This window comes from Tasmannia lanceolata, unplaced genomic scaffold, assembly GCF_043159265.1.
Source record: "Tasmannia lanceolata isolate RefF3 unplaced genomic scaffold, GAP_Taslan_0.1 ptg000024l, whole genome shotgun sequence".
NCBI classification, from domain to species: Eukaryota; Viridiplantae; Streptophyta; class Magnoliopsida; order Canellales; family Winteraceae; genus Tasmannia; species Tasmannia lanceolata.
Genome location: NW_027518701.1, coordinates 3,464,428 through 3,482,129, shown reverse-complemented (window position 1 = coordinate 3,482,129; position 17,702 = coordinate 3,464,428). Strand labels below are relative to the sequence as shown.

The window sequence follows — 17,702 nt, the reverse complement described above, 5'->3', positions numbered from 1 at the left end:
ATAATCTAATTATCAAATTAGAGACAATCATGACGTAGATGGTTGCAGGGGCTACAAGAAATTCAATGTACTCTTGAAATAGCTGAAGCTAGCTTAAGTAGAACTAAAGGCAAGAGACAAGAAATTGAGGCAAATCTAACCCTCAGAAGAGCTTGGATACGAGTAGAGGCTATCAACGTTATTTCGTATTAATCTTTGTACCAGAATAATCAAAAGAAGTTAATGTTCTATAACCGTGACAATGAGCTCAAAACTCTAGACCCCGTGTTTTATTGTTTCCCATTACGTTTTAATTAAAGAAATATATATGATTTCATTGAATTGGGCATCTTCTGCACAGAAGGGCAACATACTTCATCTGTTTGACAGTGAGGATTTGTTGTTAGTTGATATGAGAAGGGGCAACTTTGTTTTATGCAAGCAAGATCCAAATCGTTTCACATTGGGTTGTAATTTAAGAGCTTGAGTGATCCACTTGAACCATTTCTTGATTTGTGCATGTCATCCTTGTGCAGGCTCCATGCTAATCTTCTCTGTATCATTCCAATCTTATCCCATGTAGAGACAGCTTGAGTTTAAATTCGCTCCAGTCTCACACTGTCATCCGGCAACGTTTAGAAGACAAGGCTATTGAGATATTATTGGGCATAGAACTTGGGTCGGGTTCAACACGATTTCATAGGTTTTTTTTTATTATTATTTGAATGGTACGATTTCATAGGTTTACTCCATTTCAATTGTACATATAGGACATTTTTGCTTGATTCGTTTTGTCTGAAGATTTAATCTCAAGATGTTAGTATGGCCTGATATCTAATTTCAGATAGTTTTTGTTCTTGTGCTTTTGGTTCTTGTTCAGAGAGTAAGCTTTATCTTTTTAGAGGGGTGACTTCCCAAGAGGTCACCCATCCGAGTACTACTCTGGTCCAAGCACACTTAATTTCGGTGTTCTGATGGGATCCAGTGCATTTGTGCTAGTATGATCGCCTCCTGAGGGTAAGCTTTATCTTCCATAGTATTCTTCTTTGTGCTTTCGGCTCTGGTTTATGATGGTTTATTTTACAAGCTCATCTTCCCATATGCAAAGTGATCTGAACTGAAAATATCAACAATTGAATTATTGAATTGTTCTGAGCAGCAATGATCATTAGACGTGCTAAGCCAGAATTAGGCAATGGATGAGCAGCCACAACATTTAACATGCCAAATATCCGTTAAGATAACAATTAGGGTTGTTCAATTGGTGTGATTTTTAGATTGGAGTACCCTCTCCTCTCTCAAAGTGCTGTAATTTTCGAATTGTGGCGCTCATTTTCCATAAACACAGGTTGTGTTTGGAAAATATTCTCAGCAGGGCTTCTCACATTTTGGCCTTGCGGATAATGAAAAACACGAAGAACACATTCGGCAAACCAGATCCACAACACTAGTTTCAGATACCCACAAAAGACGGGGGAATGAGATTTCACACCATTTTTCGGAGTCATATGCGGTGCATTTTGGGTCAGATTGGGTTGAGCTTTTGCTAAAAACCTACCCGAATCAAATCTGATTTTATGGGAAATGCTTGACCCGAATTGCCAAAAATCGAGTTGCATCCCTGCGAAGGATATTTGAGGAAAGAATATAAACAAAAGAACCAACAATTCACAATTAGTAAGGAAAGTAGAGATTTTCATACCGAATAATTATCATGTTCCTTTTTCAAGTTCTGTCAATGAATTCACCCAAACAATTTCAGTTTAATTAACCCAAATCGATAACAAAAAGATGTTTATATCAACCTATGATCCATGATAACGCAACCTCAAGTCTACAGCAAACTGCAAGGAATCCGATGGATTGCCGAAAATCTAAGCTCAAACAGATAAATTCAGAGAGGAAAATAGAAGTTCAATACAAGTGTTCAGCCCCAAAGGCAAAAATTATTGTGCTTAAATGATAAGCATTTGATAAAGTAGAAGATTCACCCAAGAACCTCATGCCTTGGACTGTTTCGCAATCTTGAACCACTCGGTATGGAAGGCTCCAGGTATATCAGTCCTCTCATAAGTATGAGCTCCGAAATAATCCCTTTGAGCTTGGACCAAATTAGCAGGAAGTCTGTCCCTCCTATAACTGTCAAAGTAAGCCAGACTAGTTGACATGCCTGGTGTACTGATACCCGAATTAATCGCAAGGCAAACAACTCTGCGCCAAGCAGATTGTCGATCAATAATCTCCTTTGCAAACTCTGGATCCACAAGAAGGTTTGGGAGATCTGCATTCCTATCATATGCCTTCTTGATCCGATCCAAGAATATGGCACGAATAATGCATCCCCCCTTCCAAATCCTTGCGAGCTCCCCCAATTTTAGGTCCCATCCCTTCTCAATACTCTTCGCGCGGATCAAATTCATCCCCTGGGCATAGCTACATATCTTCGCTGAGTAAAGAGCTTGCCTCACATCATCAATCAACTTCGCCTTATCCACATGTTGATCACTTAGGATGTCACTAAAACCACCCTCTTTGAAAACTTTAGCCGCCGCCACCCTTTCCTCTTTCAACCCACTAAGAAACCTTGCATCCAAAGACGATGCAATGGTTGGAGCCGCAACGGATAGGTCAGCAGCTTGTTGAACAGTCCATTTACCAGTACCCTTCATCCCAGTCTTGTCCAAAACCTTGTCTACCAAATACCCATCACCCTTATCATCCTTAATCCCGAAGATATCTGCCGTGATCTCAATCAAGAAGCTCAGAAGCTCTCCCTTGTTCCAATCAGAGAAAACACATTGCAACTCATCATTGGAAAGCTTCCCAACATATTTCAACACATCATATGCCTCCGCGATCAATTGCATATCACCATATTCAATCCCATTGTGAACCATCTTAACGAAGTTACCCGATCCTCCTTTGCCAATATATGTGACACAAGGGCCACTGTCCGGAACCTGAGCCGCAACCTTGAGAAGGATATCTTCAATGTTCTTATAAGCCTTGAATGACCCTCCGGGCATCAAAGAAGGCCCATTTCGGGCACCCTCTTCGCCACCGGAAACTCCCATCCCAAGATAGAGGAGACCCAATTCAGCCACAGCTGCCTCTCTCCTCTCTGTGTTTTCATACCACTCATTGCCTCCATCAATAATACAATCATCTTTCTCCATGTAAGGTGTGAGCGTTTTGATGGTTTGATCGACAGGGGCCCCAGCCTTCACAAGCATGATTATAACACGAGGTTTCTGGATTGAGTTAACGAACGATTCAGGATCATGGAAGCCTAGTAGAGGAAGGTCTCCCTCACGTTTGGCTCGTTCGACAGTCTCGTCTACTTTGGAGGTGGTTCGGTTGTAGATGGAGATTTGGAAGCCTTTCTCAGCAATGTTGAGGGCGAGATTCTGGCCCATGACAGCAAGGCCGACAAGGCCTATTCTTGAGAGGTTAGAGGAGGGAGTATCCATAGTTTTTCCTATAAAAATATGAGATTGTCAGGGAAGAAGGTAGCGAGATACTAAACAGCAATCCATCAATAAGAAAAGAAATCAAAAAACAAATAAGTAAATGATTCGCATCAGAAACATGGGTGGGCTTTTTGAATCAGGTTAACTGAGGAAAAAAAGCAGCTACAAACTTAGAATCTCTTCAGACAAAAACTGGAGGGCGCTGATAAATTCGCCCTCTGTGAGGATGAAGTCACCCCCTTTGATAAATTCGCCCCCTGTGAGCATGAAGTCACCCCCTTTAACGCTGCTCTAACACCCTTTTAACGCAAAAAGGAAATTGCTACCCTAAGTATCAGGTATCAGAACCCTCCCTCCCTCTCTCTCTCTCTGTTAGTGAAAGAAAAATGAGAGAGGACATCTCCATCCACATGGAATTATTTGTAGCACTTTACATCTTCCAGATCCAAGAAAACAACATGAGTATGTGTTTTCCCTACTCCAATTTCACTGAAAAAATGTGTTTAATGCATCATGTCCTCCATCAAATGTTTTGTGACTCAGCATTTGGCCATCATGCTACAAGATAAATGAAAGATGTTTTGAGTAAAGAACCAGAATCCAAAGAGGAAACCCCAACAATGGTACATTGGATCAAGAAAAGCTAGGGTTCCATATATAAAAACAGATAAGGGAAAAGAATGATAACCTCCCATTCAAAACAAACAACGTTTCAATCTGAAAAAGAAATATGAAAGAAAGAAAAAAAAGAAAAATAAAAGTTAAAAAAGAGATTCAAAGATATTCAAGATCCGAATTTAACTTGACAAACCATAGATTTTTTCAAAATCTTATCTAAAAAGATAAAAATTTGATAAGATATTTCTCCTTGAAGATAGGAGATGTGGGAGAGTTAGGAGATGAGGGAGAGTGGTACTTCGGCTTGGTTAGATAGGTTAGTAGAGTCCTATGAAATCTAGATAGGTGTTAGTAGTTGGACAGATAGGTGAGAATAGATATCTATGAATTATGATATCTAGATAGGGACACTAGTTGGAGATGTGGAGAGAATCATGGGAAGAGTCATGCGACTTATTTCTTTGCAAAAAAACCAAACTTGGGAGGTCTCTATTATCCTCGAATTGAACCAGCACTCTTTGTTTTACTTTGTTTTCTCTAAAACGTCAAGATTCCTCGACGAAATAGAGGACGCAGAAGGGGTAGAGAAAGATCCACAAGACAGGACTGTAACATTTTAGTATCGGAGCCAATCCTGACCATGGCGGAAGACTACGCCGAGGACCGTGATGCTGAGCTCACAGAGAGGCGGGACAGAGATCTGCTTGAGCTTAGGCAGCAATTGGCTGCATTGAGTACCAAGTATGATTACCTTTCTAATCAGCCGCAAAGAGATGTCGCAAAACACTCAACAGCTACAATGGGAGTTCAGATGGTTAGAAATACAATCGAAAATACAAGCTTGAATGGTTGTGTAAATGCTATATGAGGGAGGATGATTCGACTGGATTTTCTATCTTTTGACGTGGACAATCCCAGTGGATGGGAGTATCGAGCCGAGCAGTTCTTTGGCTATCACCAAACTCGGTGGGACCACCGCTTGACCATCACTTCTTTTCACATGCAGGGTGAGGCTCTGCAATGGTACCATTGGTATGCAAAGGCACGTGGGGAACTGTTAACATGGCAAGATCTGATAGTGGCCTTGAATACTCGCTTTGGTCCAAGTGAATACGAAGATTTCGTAGGTGCAGTGCCCAAACTGAGGCAAACGTCTATCCTGAGGGCGGTTAAAGCGCAAGTCGAAAGGCTGTCAAATCGTATAGAGGGATTGAAAGAGGAGTTCCTCGTCAGCTACTGTTTGTCCGGATTGAAGGATGAACTTCGTTTTGAAGTTTAGATGTTCCAACCAAGGACAATGATGGAGGCAATGGGGCTAGCTAAACTCCAAGATGATAAACTTGAAGCGCAAAAATGACAATTCAAAGTTGGAAGAAACAAGGCACTATCTACGACTCCCACTCCAATCACCACCAGACAAACGCTTCCTCTTGTGCATCGATTCACACTAGCCCAAGCAAAAGAGAGGTGGGAGGAGGGGCTCCGCTAAAACTGTGATGAGAAGTTCCATCTCGGCCACCGGTGTAAGACGAAACGCTTATTTCTCATAAATGGTCCTCCTTAGTCGGAGAAGGAAACTTCGACATACAAGGAATTGCAGTCGATCCCAAAAAGGTGGATGCAATACTCGACTGGCCCATTCCCAAGACTCCTAAGTCGTTAAAGGGTTTCCTAGTACTTATAGGGTATTACAGTAAGTATACAATATTATGGGTAAATTTATGCTCCTCTCACCAACCTGTTAAAGAAGAATTCTTTTAATTGGAATGAGCAAAGCCGATGCAGCCTTCAATACCCTAAAGCATGCTCTAACTCACCCACCCGTACTTGGGATGACTGATTTCACACAGCCTTTTACAGCTGAATGGATGTATCGGGAGTGGGAATTGGGGGCGTGTTGATGCAAAACGAGTACTCAATATCCTATCTTAACCAAGCTCTAAAAGGAATATATCTAGCCCTGTCAGCCTATGAAAAGGAGATGCTTGCAATCTTATTAGCCATTCAGAATTGGAGACAATACCAACTTAGTCGACAATTTGTCATGCGTACGGACCAAAGGAGTCGTAAAGCTACTTGATCAACGTATCACTGCTCTGGCAAAATATAAGTAGCTCACTCAGTTGCTTGGTTTCAACTATAGGGTGGACTACCGGAAAGGAAAAGATAATCAAGCTACAGATGGGCTATCTAGGAGAGGTGATGAAGAAAATTGTGGAGAAAGAGAAAGTTGCCTCATGGCAATCTCTATACCGGTACCATCTTGGATGGAAAAGGTGAAAAACATGACCACTTCCGATCCTTATCTACAGCAGATAAAAGAGAAATGGGACAGATGAATTAGACACATCCAAGTATTCTAAGCAAGAAGGGATTTTTTCTACGAAGGACGCTTTCTAGGACCCCCATCTTCTCTAAAGAAGTTCTCCAAATGGAATTCCATGTTAACCCCACGGTTGGACATTCTGTGTTTCAAAAGACCCCCCATCGACTCAAGTAATCTTTCTATTGGCCAGGGATGAAAGAAGCAGTTAAATAGTATGTTCGTGAATGTGACACCTGCCAATGTCAAAAGGGTGAGAATGTATCACTGATATAGCCCCTGCCAATTCCCACTCGGGTATGGGCAAATATCTTTATGGGTTTCATAGGAGGAGTGCCGGTTATACAAGGAAAGTCTATAGTTTTGTGGTGGTGGATCGTTAAACAAAGTATGCACACTTTATCACTCTTATCACATCCACACAGGGCAATAACAGTGGCCCAGATAACATTAAAAAAAAAAACAGTGGCCCAAGTATTCTTTGAGAATATTTTTAAATTGCAGGGTCTTCCTTCGTCGATCATCAGTGATCGTGATCCGATCTTTACAAGCTTATTTTGGCAAGAATTCTTCAAGCTGCAAGGAAGCCGCCTGAAACTCAGTTCCTCACAAACGGATGGGGAAACAGAGGTCTTAAAGAGATGCCTAGAAACCTTTCTACGTTGTTTTTGCAGCCATATCCCTTAGGAATGGGTGAAGTGGCTCACTTGGGCAGAATATCAGTGCAACACCACTCAACACTCGACTACCAAGATCACCCTATTTGAAGCTATAAATGGTATACCTCCTCGTACATTGCTTTCATATATTCCAGGCACAATCAAGGTGGGCTGTTGAGGATGAGCTAAAATCAACACTCAACTACCAGGTTGAGCTTAAATCAAGACAACTTAGAACAGGCCCAAGCTCGTACAAAACGCCAAGCTGATCTACATTGTATTAATACCGATAGGGAGTTCCATATTGGACTTGAAATGATGCAGACATTGCTCCGGCGAGAGAGATGGGGTTGATGGGATTCTTCGCCGTCGAAGTAGCCATTGCTCCGGTGAGCTAAGGGGAGCGTCTCCGTCTCCAAGGGACTGGTTTGTCCTCTGAGCTCGTCGTTTCTGAGGACGCTTCCCTTTTCCGGCGATAACCCAGTTGGAGGAAGTCGGGATCTTCTTTGTCGGTTTCTCCTTTAGTTCCTTCTTTTTCTTCTCCTTCTTCTTCCTCTTCTTCTTCTTCATCCTCGTCGGCCCATTTCTTTCCCTTGATGTCTGTTGAGCTATCCCCTTCGGCTGGGTAGTTTTCTTCACCTTCTTCAGTTTGCTCTTCTTCTTCATTTTCATCTTCTTCTTCATCTGCTATTTCATATCCTTCAGCTTCTCCTTATTCTAATCCATTTGTTTCAGTTTCCTCAGTTTCTTCTTCATTTATTTCCTCTTCCTCTTCTTCTACTATGGTGGTAATTGCTTCTGCCAAGTACACCTCTGGCTCCCCAAGCTCTTCTTCAGAATCTGAGGAGGTGGTGGTGCTGGAGTCAGAGTCTGTGGTGAAGTTGAGCATGTGAATTCCTTTGCACATTGTGAGGCTTTAAGATTGTTCTGAGGTTAAAGAAATTGTTGACGGTTTTAGGGCCCAAGCCCTTCAAGTCTCCTTCCTGGTTAGAAATTCTGGTTATTTAGGTTGGTGGGGTTTCCTTGAAGTAATGGCTGGTGTAGGAACCTGGAATCCTCCCAGATGTGTGAGTGGGGCTAATGCAATTCCGCTTGGTAGGATGGATCCCTCTGGAGGCCACTATAGCTTAGCTAGTGGTGCTATTCTTATCCCATTGGGATCAGGGCGAGCAGAGGGTACCAGGTTGATGGAAGGAGGTCCTAGTAGGCCAAATCAGGAGCAAGAGTGGATGATCTCAAAAGGGAAGAGAGCAAAAAGGGTGGATAGGGTTGCTAGAAGAAGGTTAGAAGGAGGGTTTGGAGACTAGAGGTGTTACTGGTATGGATTCAGAAACTTCAAGAAAAGATTAGTCTGCTGAGAATGTAAAAAAGTGTGGTCATCGAGAGACTTCAACTTCCCCCTTCCACAAAGAGCCAGGGGTCCAGAAGATGGGTTCTTAACTGAGAGAGGACTTGGGATCTGTCAAGGGGAGGTTATGCCGATGACTTCTGAAGGTGTGGCCATTAACTTAGAAGTTATTCCCTTGAAATCTATTAGTAATGTGGATATGGGCATTTGGGGGTTGATTAGACCTGGATGGTCTGGAGATCTTCCGGCAATGGAAGAATGATTATCTAAAAGAAGTGGTGGTCATGGGAAGGTAGTGGTGTATAAGATTGTTGAATTGGAGATTCTGGTTATTCCCCAAGCGGGGATTGATAGAAGGATATCAATGGAGGTGTGGAAAAAAGCTATCAATTCCCCTTTCCGTGAAATCTCGTTATGGATGGATAATTTTAAAGGTGACCAAAGCTCTCAATAGTGGTCAATAGATGGGGTGCTGCCTGAGGCGTGGAGTGAGGAAAACTTTGTGAAAATAGGGGAAAGGATTGGAAAGGTTTTGGAGTTGGATTCTTCTTGCAAGGCTGGTTCTGGATATGCAATGGCTAGAATGCTAATAGTCACAGAAGGGATCCCTAGTAATGAAGTTGTTTTGCAAGTTTCTCTTAGGGGTTCTATCAAGTGGGTTAGAGCGTCTCGCGAGATGGAGGCGGGAATTAATATGGAATCAGAGGAAGAAAACTCAAACGAAAGTGGTTCGATGGGAAGTCTAAGTGACAGAGAAAGCTCCCTGATTGATGATAATCAAAGCTTGGAGGGTGGAGTAATGGCGGTTGGTGAGGTGGGCGGCAGTTTCGTAAGCGCTCCCGAGGTAGGCGGAGAAGCTGAGGGGGCGCAAGTTAGCATTGAAGGCTATACTGTGCCTCTAGGCATGTACGATAGCTGTCAAACACCTGGCAGCTTTTTTGAATTTTGAAACAGTGGGTCTCCCAATTGCTTACAGGTGGCGTAGCATTATAGATGGTAGCCCTATCGAGGTGGCAGTAGTGGACCCCACATCTATGTTGGATAGATATTCTGAATCTTTGAATGTTTATCCCTCTGCTTGCTATTTTATGGTGGGCCAAATATCGCCAAATACCTCTTGGGTCTCTCCTAATTGCAGCCCATTAGGAGAGAATAATCATTGGGCCTTGGATTCTTTAGAGACCGCTGGTGATAGTATCGAGCAATCCAGCCCACGGTTGGTTGGTTATTTTCAATCGGCTTCTTTTAGAATTCAAGTGAGTGTGTCCAAAAATGAAGGGTCTTTTCTGTCCTTGGGTTCTTTGGTGCTGCAAGGAGAGGCTTCTGATCCCGGAGGGGGGAGAAGGTCTCAGGTTTTATGCCGGAGATGCAGAAACTTTGAAGGAATTGCTACGTGCGTGGATTTTGAGGAAGAGGAGCAACTTTTATTAGAAACCAGCCCGGTGGAAAAGGTCAGTGGAGATCTATTGGGAGAGCCATCCCTGGTAGCGCATGAATCTGAAGAGGTTACCATTTACGGGGGGAATTTGCTTAGAAACACGGCTATTAGTTTGGACCCCTAGAAGTACAATTCTAAATCAAGGTATAAGGGGAGGAGAAGCCTCTCTATTTCTATGGAATCCTTCGATGAGGGCCCAATACTGAAAATATCAGTTGAAAACTTGGTGAATGTATCTATGGTGGATATTGCTAGTGTGGAAAGTATCATTGCAGATTGCTTTGGAATGCTTAGTGGCTTGGTGGGGTGTGATCCTAGAGAGAGGGCAAATTGCCAGGAGGGCAGTCTGTCGAGGGTAAATCACCCCATCACTGGTTCCTGGGGTCAGTGATGGGGTTTGTCATGATTCCAGGGTTGGCGGGGGGGGGGGGGGGGGGGTATGATTTTTGGGATGGGGGGTTAGAGTTTTCAGTCACCCATACTTTAGGGGTTTTCAAAAACTTGGGGGTGGTAGCATCAAGGGGTGAGGAGGATCTTAAGGATCAAATAAGGTCCGCAGAGGTTAGGGATAGGAAAGCTCAAGACTCTGCTAAGAGATCAGCTGAGTCAGCCAAGAAGAAGGAAAGAGAACTGAGAAGGTTAGAGTCTGGGATCAATTATAGTGGAGGCCAGTGTGAGGAGGGGCCCTGTGTTGAGGAGGGCGGAAGGTCAAGTGGAGGCCGCAAGGGGAGGAAAACTTCTAAATATAGTTATCCATGAAGATTGTGTCGTGGAATTCAAATGGGTTGGGGTCGCAGGGGAAGAAATTGCAAGTTAAGGAGCTGTTAAAGAGTGCCAAACCGGATTTGATTTGTCTACAAGAAACAAAGTTAGAAGCGGTGTCGAGAGGGGCTGTCAGTGGCGCTTAAGAAGGTTGAGGATGAATCCTTGTGGCTGTTATCGGGTGTCTGTGGTTCATTATCCAGGGAGGCAAAAAAGGAATTCTAGGAGGAATTGGGTAGAGTTAGAAATTTGTGCCCGTTTCCTTGGTGTATAGGTGGGGATTTCAATGAAATCAAGGCTGTTGAGGAGAGGCTTGGATGCTCAAGACTTTCGCAGAACATGCAACTCTTCATTGATTTTATTGCAGAGAACGAGTTAATCGATCTTCCATTGGCAGGGGGATCTTTTACTTGGGCCAGAGGTGACAGTAGGAGTCGATTAGATTGTTTCTTGATTTCTTCTGAGTGGTTGGTATTGGTCCCGGATGTTCTTCAAAAGGCACTAATTCACTCAGTGTCGGATCACTGCCCCTCCTGCTTGATCTTAGACTGGAGTCGTGGGGTCCTCATCCCTTTAGATTTGAAATTGCATGGCTTGAGTACCCCAAAATGGAGGAGAAGCTGGGAGAATGGTGGGAGATGTGTATTTCAGAAGGTCCGGCTGATGTGGTGATTGGCAAGAAATTAAGGTTTGTAAAGAAGAAACTAAAGGAATGGGTAGCGGATAAAAAAAAAAGTTTGAATGAAAGGAAAAGAGGGCTGGAGCATAGGCTAGTAGAGCTTACTGCTCTAGAAGAGAGTGGTTTGGGGGGAGATGAGGAGTGTCAAGAGATGGGGAAAGTAAAGCAAGAACATCAGGCTATTTTGTTGCATGATGAGATTACGTGGAAGCAAAAGTCCAGAGTTAAGTGGTTGGAAGAAGGGGACAAAAATACAGCATATTTCCATGCAATGGCAAGTGCTAGGAGAAGGAATAGAATTGGGGTGCTCAATGAAGATGGTAGGATGGTGTCATTAAAGGAAGGCATCTCTTCAGCCATTATAGCTTTCTATTCCAAGCTCTATTCCTCTAAGAATTTATCACGTCCTATCCCGGAGGATGTTGTTTTTAATTGTCTTTCTCTGGAGGAGAGTTCAAAGATGGAAGTTCCTTTTGGTGAGGAAGAGATTGAAAAAGCTCTCTTCTCTCTTCCCAGAGATAAGGCTCCTGGACCAGATGGCTTTTTTTTAGCATTTTCCCAGTCTTGTTGGTCGGTGGTGAAATGTGACATTTTCAGATTCTTCAAAGAATTTTTTCATGGGTTGCAACTGGATAAAGGAACGGGAGCCACGTTTATTACCTTGATCCCCAAAATAGAAGGAGCTTCCAAGATATCAGATCTCTGGCCTGTTAGCTTGTTGGGATGTTTGTATAAGGTGCTTGCAAACGTGCTGGCAAATCGAATAAAAGTCGTGCTGCCAAAGCTCATTTCCAATAGCCACAGAGCTTTTGTGGACAAGAGGCAAATTTTGGATTGTTCACTGGTAGCAAATGAAGCCATTGATGATTATCTCCGACTCGGAAAAAAAAGAGGTGGTTTGTAAGTTGGATATGGAGAAGGCTTATGATAGGGTAGAGTGGGATTGTTTGGACTATCTTCTGAGTAGAATGGGTTTTGGTAATGTATGGAGAGGTTGGATTAGGAGATGTGTTTCATCGGCTTGGTTCTCAATATTGATTAATGGCTCGGCAAAAGGATTCTTTAAATCCTCGAGGGGTTTGAGGCAAGGGGATCCTTTATCTCCCTTTCTTTTTGTTATAGTGGCGGAAACTCTTAGCAAGCTTATTCAGAAAGGTAGTGAAATGGGTCTGATAGTAGGTTTCAAGATAGGAAAGAACAAGGTAGAAGTTTCAATACTTCAATTTGCGGATGATACATTAATTTTCGGTGAGCCAGACAAAGTGAAAGTGATGAACCTCAAGGTCTAATTTCGCGAGATGATTACAAGTCAGAGGTCTAATTTCGCGAAATCAAGCATGTTCGCAATCAACTTATCCTCTAGTGAAACTAGTAGTTGTGCAGCTACTTTGGGCTGTAAGGTAGAAAAGCTTCCCTCCTCTTATCTTGGCCTTCTACTAGGAGTGGGAAGACCAAATAAAGCTCTGTGGGAACCTATAGTTGCAAGAATTGAAAAAAGGTTGGAGACTTGGAAAAGAAGCTAAGTCTCAAAAGGGGGCAAACTGACCCTAGTTAAGGCAGTTTTGGCAAATCTTCATGTTTACTTCCTATCGCTATTTAAATGCCCTGTAAGTGTGGGGCTAAGGATAGAGAAGATACAACGAAGGTTTCTTTAGCAGGAGTCGAATGAAAAGAAGGGTATCCCATTGGTTAAATGGGAGAAGGATTGTGCTCCGATTAGAAAAGGTGGATTGAGAATCAGGAAAATTAAGGGTTTCAACTCTGCATTGATGTGCAAGTGGTTATGGTGGTTTGGGGAGGAGGGTCAGGCCCTGTGGGTTAGAGTAATTGGGAGTAAGTACGGGGTGCTTGCTGGAAACTGGGAATCGGATGATGCTTTAGAAAGAAGAGGGGTTACGATTTGGAGGGATGTCCTACGTATTAGAAATGTGTTTAGAAAGGGTTGCAAGTTCAGAGTGTATTCTGAAGGCGTATCAGGTTTTGGCATGATGATTGGTGCGCAAATGAGCCCTTGGGTTCTCCATTTCCGGATTTACTGAGAGTGGCTGCAGACAAGAATGCTTTTGTGTGTGACTATTTCGAAAGAGTGGATCAGAAAGCGATCTGGTGTCCACGGTTCAGAAGAATTTTTTTTAAAGAGAATTAGAGAATCTATCCTCCTTGTTTGAGGTGATCGAGAAATGCTATATTAAGAAATCCGGTGAGGATAAAAGAATCTGGATTTGGAATTCCTCTGGAATCTTCTCTGTGAAATCTATTTATGCTAAGATTGTTCCGAGTGGTGATGATTCTTTTGTGGCTAAGGTTTGGTCCTTTCAGTGCCCCCATAGAGTGTCATTTTTTGGTTGGTCTGTTAGTAGTGGATGTATCCAAACCATTGAGTTTTTTAGAAGAAGGGGTTTATGGTTGATTGATCACTGTCCGTTATGTCTGGAGGATGGAGAATCTATTGATCATTTGTTTATGCATTGTAAAGTAGTAAGGGTGATTTGGGGTTTAGTCTTGGTAAGATTTGGTATCCAATGGGTTTTCCCCCAATCAATCGCTATTCTTTTGGAATGTTGGGATTTTGTCCCTTGAAAAAAGAAAGGGAAGGTGTTGTGGAGAATTTGCCTTTTAGCTCTTTGGTGGTCGGTATGGAAAGAAAGAAATTGTAAGGTCTTTGATGGAAAAGCCTGCTCAGCCTTCAGTATTTATCAGAGGATTATTGCTCTATCTATTCAATGGGCGAAAAGTCTTCCAATGTTCGGATTCATGTCGGCTTATGATTTGTGGGAAAGATGGCATTTCATCTGTATGGAAGGGTTAAGAAGGCCAAAGACAATTCAAACGTGGGTTCCGCCGCCCGTGGGTTTCTGCAAGCTAAATGTGGATGGAGCATCCTTCGGAAATCCGGGTTCGTCAAGTTTTGGTGGCCTGATGAGGAATCATGTAGGTGTTGTGGAGTGGGCGTTCTCCGGTCCGAATGGGATTTCTAATTCGTCAGAGACTGAAGTAAAAGCAGGCGTATTATGGTATCCTTCACATTGAAAAACATGTCTTGGATAAGGTGATTGTGGAAGGGGATTCCTCCAATGTTATTAGATGGCTTGCTGGTAAAGCTCCTCCTCCATAGAGATTTCTCAGCCTTATTGAGGAGGTATCGGATTGGGTGTCAGGATCGGAGATTTCTTTTGCCCATGTTAAAAGATCAGCTAATGAAGAACTGATGGTGTAGCTAAATCTGAGGTCATTAGGCAGGGTCTAGAGTAGTTCGATTATTTACCGCCCTAATTTTATTTTATTTGGTGGTTTTGTTTGTCTCTTCTTTCTTCTTTCCCTTTGTATTATAAGGACCATCTCGGTTCCGTTTTATCAATATATTCCGCCATTTCAAAAAAAAAAAAAAAAAAAAGGGGAGTTCCATACTGGAGATTGGTATCCTTAAGATTGCAGCCATATAGACAAGTAGAGTCCAACATTACCGTAGGACAAGGTCGTTTTTAGGGGGGGAGGAATGAAAAAGATATTTTGGGTTGCTTAGATAGGTTAGTAGAGTCCTATGAAAATCTAGATATGTGTTAGTAGTTGGTTGGATAGGTGAGAATAGATATCTATGATATCTACATAGGATGGATTAACAGTACAAAATTGTTCTACCCCAATACAGAGTTAAAAAATGAGCTAGAAATCGAAGCTTTATGGGAAAACTGACCTTCATCTGGGATTCTGATTGCTCGAATTCCGGAAACTGAAACTGTGGGTATAGAACGGCTATCGTGTATTCCCGTGGATCTAAAAAACCTGAGATGAAATTTTGCTGGGAAATCTCTTCTGAGAGAGATCCACCTGTTGTGAAACATGAAAGCCCTAGATTCAATCCCGGAGTGATCCAACGGCACAGAAACCCTCCCCGAAAGTTCTCCGGAGATCGTCATCCTCCCCAAGTTTCAGGTCCTACCAAAGTTTTCAAGCTTCGATTTGCTTAGATGGAAACTCAGAGGCATATGGTTTGAAACTTGCGATTGCAGAGAGAGAGAGTAATGGTAAGGGGGCGAATTTATCAATGCTCTAACTTGGAAGGGATTCGTCAATGAGAATCATCAAATGAAAATGTAAACAATATTTAACTTTCTTAAAAAAAGACACACAAAGAAGAATAAATAATAATATTTGGGGAGCTGATAAATTATCACCCTGGAAGGAGAATTGACGTCAAAAAGCGTCAGAATTTAACGCTTTTTGACGTCAATTCAAGTTCAGGGCGTGAATCATCCTACATCGGGTGCGAATTTATGATAACCCTAATATTCGCACAGAAAATTATTAAAGTTAAATGAGTAATAAATGCATTTTGGCATTTTACTAAGACTGGCCAATGGGGCGCCCTTGTAGGAGGGTTTTTGCAAGGGCGCCCTTCATTTTGTCATTCCTCTAGATTGGAACTTGTAAAAAACTCAGTTCCTAAAGAAACTTTCGTTGGGATGATCCAAACCGTCCATTTGATGGTTTTGCAAGGTCTCAGACGGAGGGATCATCCTATGGAAATGATTTTTGGGGCACAACTTAATGGGAAATGATATTTACGCCCCTTTTATCACCACCAGGGACACCCATTTGCCAGTGTACTTTGCAATCAAAGCCTCTGGATTTTTCTGACATAAAGTACATGAGCCCCTTTTTTGCCATTGATACACTGACGCTGGGTGTCCCTGGTGATGAAAAGGGGCGTAAATATCACTTCCCAACTTATTTACGTTGTGCATCAAATGGACGGTTTGGATCATCCTAGAATGGACGGTTTGGATCATCCTAGGGGATGATCCAAACCGTCCAAGTAACATGATCCTAGTAGCCCTACGATCTATACAGGAACTAAAACCTTTATAGATCGGATGGTTGATATCATCCAATGGAAATGTTTTCTGGGGCACAGCGTAAATACTTTGTGGCCCATCAAATGGACGGTTTGGATCATCCTACAGTGTAAGCTGTCCATTTGATGGGCCCCACAAACTTTAAATCTCAGAAAAGTAAATGAGTGGTTCACTGAATAAAATCTACCTAGCAAAAGCTATTGATTCATGGATATGATAAGTTTCTTTGAATAGAATTCACTATTGTTTTTCTTTTATCGGTAATTCACCATTGTTTCACAGAAGAGCAAGATGGATTTCTTCAACCGCAAAGCTGCGATTTCATAAATGAAAAAGATGGGATTTTTAACCAAAAACCACCCAAAAAAAATCACACACAAAAGCCAATATTCCAACAAAAAATATGAATTAGTTAGAGGAAAAAACCCAAATGGAAACAGAACCAAAAAAAAAAAAACCAACAAAAATTTTGCTTAATTAAAGAGGAATATGATAAGTTTCTTTGAATAGAATCCACCATCTGATTTCACAAAACAGAGTTTTAAACAAAGCACACAAAAAAGGGGAGATTACAAACAAGATGAATTAACTAGAGGAAAAAAACCCAAAAGGAAAGAGACCCAGATCAAGGATTCTCAGAAAAGAAACAATAAACTGATGATAGATCAAAACCATAAAAGAAAAAGAAAGAGAAATCCAAACCTGTGATTTTACTCCCACAAAGCCAAGAAATGGAAATCTGCAAGAAAATCACTCAGGGATCTGGGTATTGAAGGAAAAAAATCGATTGGATCGATTTAAATGGGTGTGAGACTCAAAGATTCAACGAATTTGATTGACTTTGAACAGATGTTGTCAAATTCAGGCAGCTTTTGGCTTCTCCCTTTGCTGATTTTTATTCCCACCACACTACCAATCATATGTCGGAAATCGTGAACAGAGAAATTGGGTTTGGTTAGACTAGAGTGTGAAAGGGCGAGACGAGTCTTATAAAAATTTTCCCGTTTAGACGAGGGAAATTGATATATTCGCCATCCCTTATCGTTGGGTAAACCTTATCGTTGGGTAAACTTGGGTTGGGCTCAACCCGAACCCGACGGGTTCAACCCCATTTTGGCTCGGCTTGGATTGGGTTGGATTAGGGTTGGGAAAAGCCAACCCGATTTAATTTCGGGTTGGGTTAGGGTTAAGGCCTTGGCAACCCGAGCAGACCCGAACCTGACTTTTCGTCCTCTAATTTTGTCTTAATTTTCTTTGGGTTAATTGTTTTTTCAATTTTACTGAAGGTGAATCGAACAAACGCAACTCAACCAGACCAGATTTCAGGTAGATGGGTTGGGTTAGGGTTAGGGTTGTCAATTTGGACTCGAGCTCGGCTCAGTAAGGGCTCGGCTCGAATCCTTAACGAGCCGAGCCCGAGCTAGGCCAGACTCGATTTAATATATATATATATATATATATATATATGAGAGAACGGTTCCTACACATATGTGTAGAGAGTTCTCTACACACTAGCTTAAAATATAGTGGGGGCCTACATTGTTTGGGTGATCCAAGCCATCCATTTTAA

The 17,702-nt window shown here is 42.2% G+C and overlaps 1 protein-coding gene and 2 pseudogenes across 2 annotated transcripts; all 3 read right to left on the bottom strand.

Moving 5' to 3' along the window:
* Positions 1-469: 469 nt before the first annotated feature.
* LOC143857464 (U6 spliceosomal RNA) lies at positions 470-566 on the bottom strand (annotated as a pseudogene).
* A 312-nt stretch (positions 567-878) lies between these two features.
* LOC143857470 (5S ribosomal RNA) lies at positions 879-991 on the bottom strand (annotated as a pseudogene).
* A 731-nt stretch (positions 992-1,722) lies between these two features.
* Positions 1,723-17,148, bottom strand: LOC143857226 (6-phosphogluconate dehydrogenase, decarboxylating 2-like). Of its 2 annotated transcripts, none has more exons than XM_077367642.1 (2): positions 16,835-17,148; positions 1,723-3,457 (listed from the first exon to the last, which is right to left on the bottom strand). In XM_077367642.1, the coding sequence occupies exon 2, from the start codon at positions 3,447-3,449 to the stop codon at positions 1,980-1,982; it is 1,470 nt and encodes a 489-aa protein (XP_077223757.1). In that variant the 5' UTR covers positions 3,450-3,457; positions 16,835-17,148; the 3' UTR covers positions 1,723-1,979. The 2 variants fall into 2 exon arrangements, with proteins under 2 accessions (XP_077223757.1, XP_077223756.1); XM_077367641.1 differs by lacking the exon at positions 16,835-17,148 and adding an exon at positions 14,971-15,349.
* Between the last annotated feature and the right edge of the window lie 554 nt (positions 17,149-17,702).

Excerpts from the sequence above, each read along its gene's own strand:
- LOC143857226 (XM_077367641.1), bottom strand. The coding sequence starts at position 15,193 with ATGACGATCTCCGGAGAACTTTCGGGGAGGGTTTCTGTGCCGTTGGAT. Across the intron at positions 3,458-14,970 it reads AATCAGAATCCCAGATGAAG|GAAAAACTATGGATACTCCC; the intron begins GTCAGTTTTCCC and ends ATATTTTTATAG.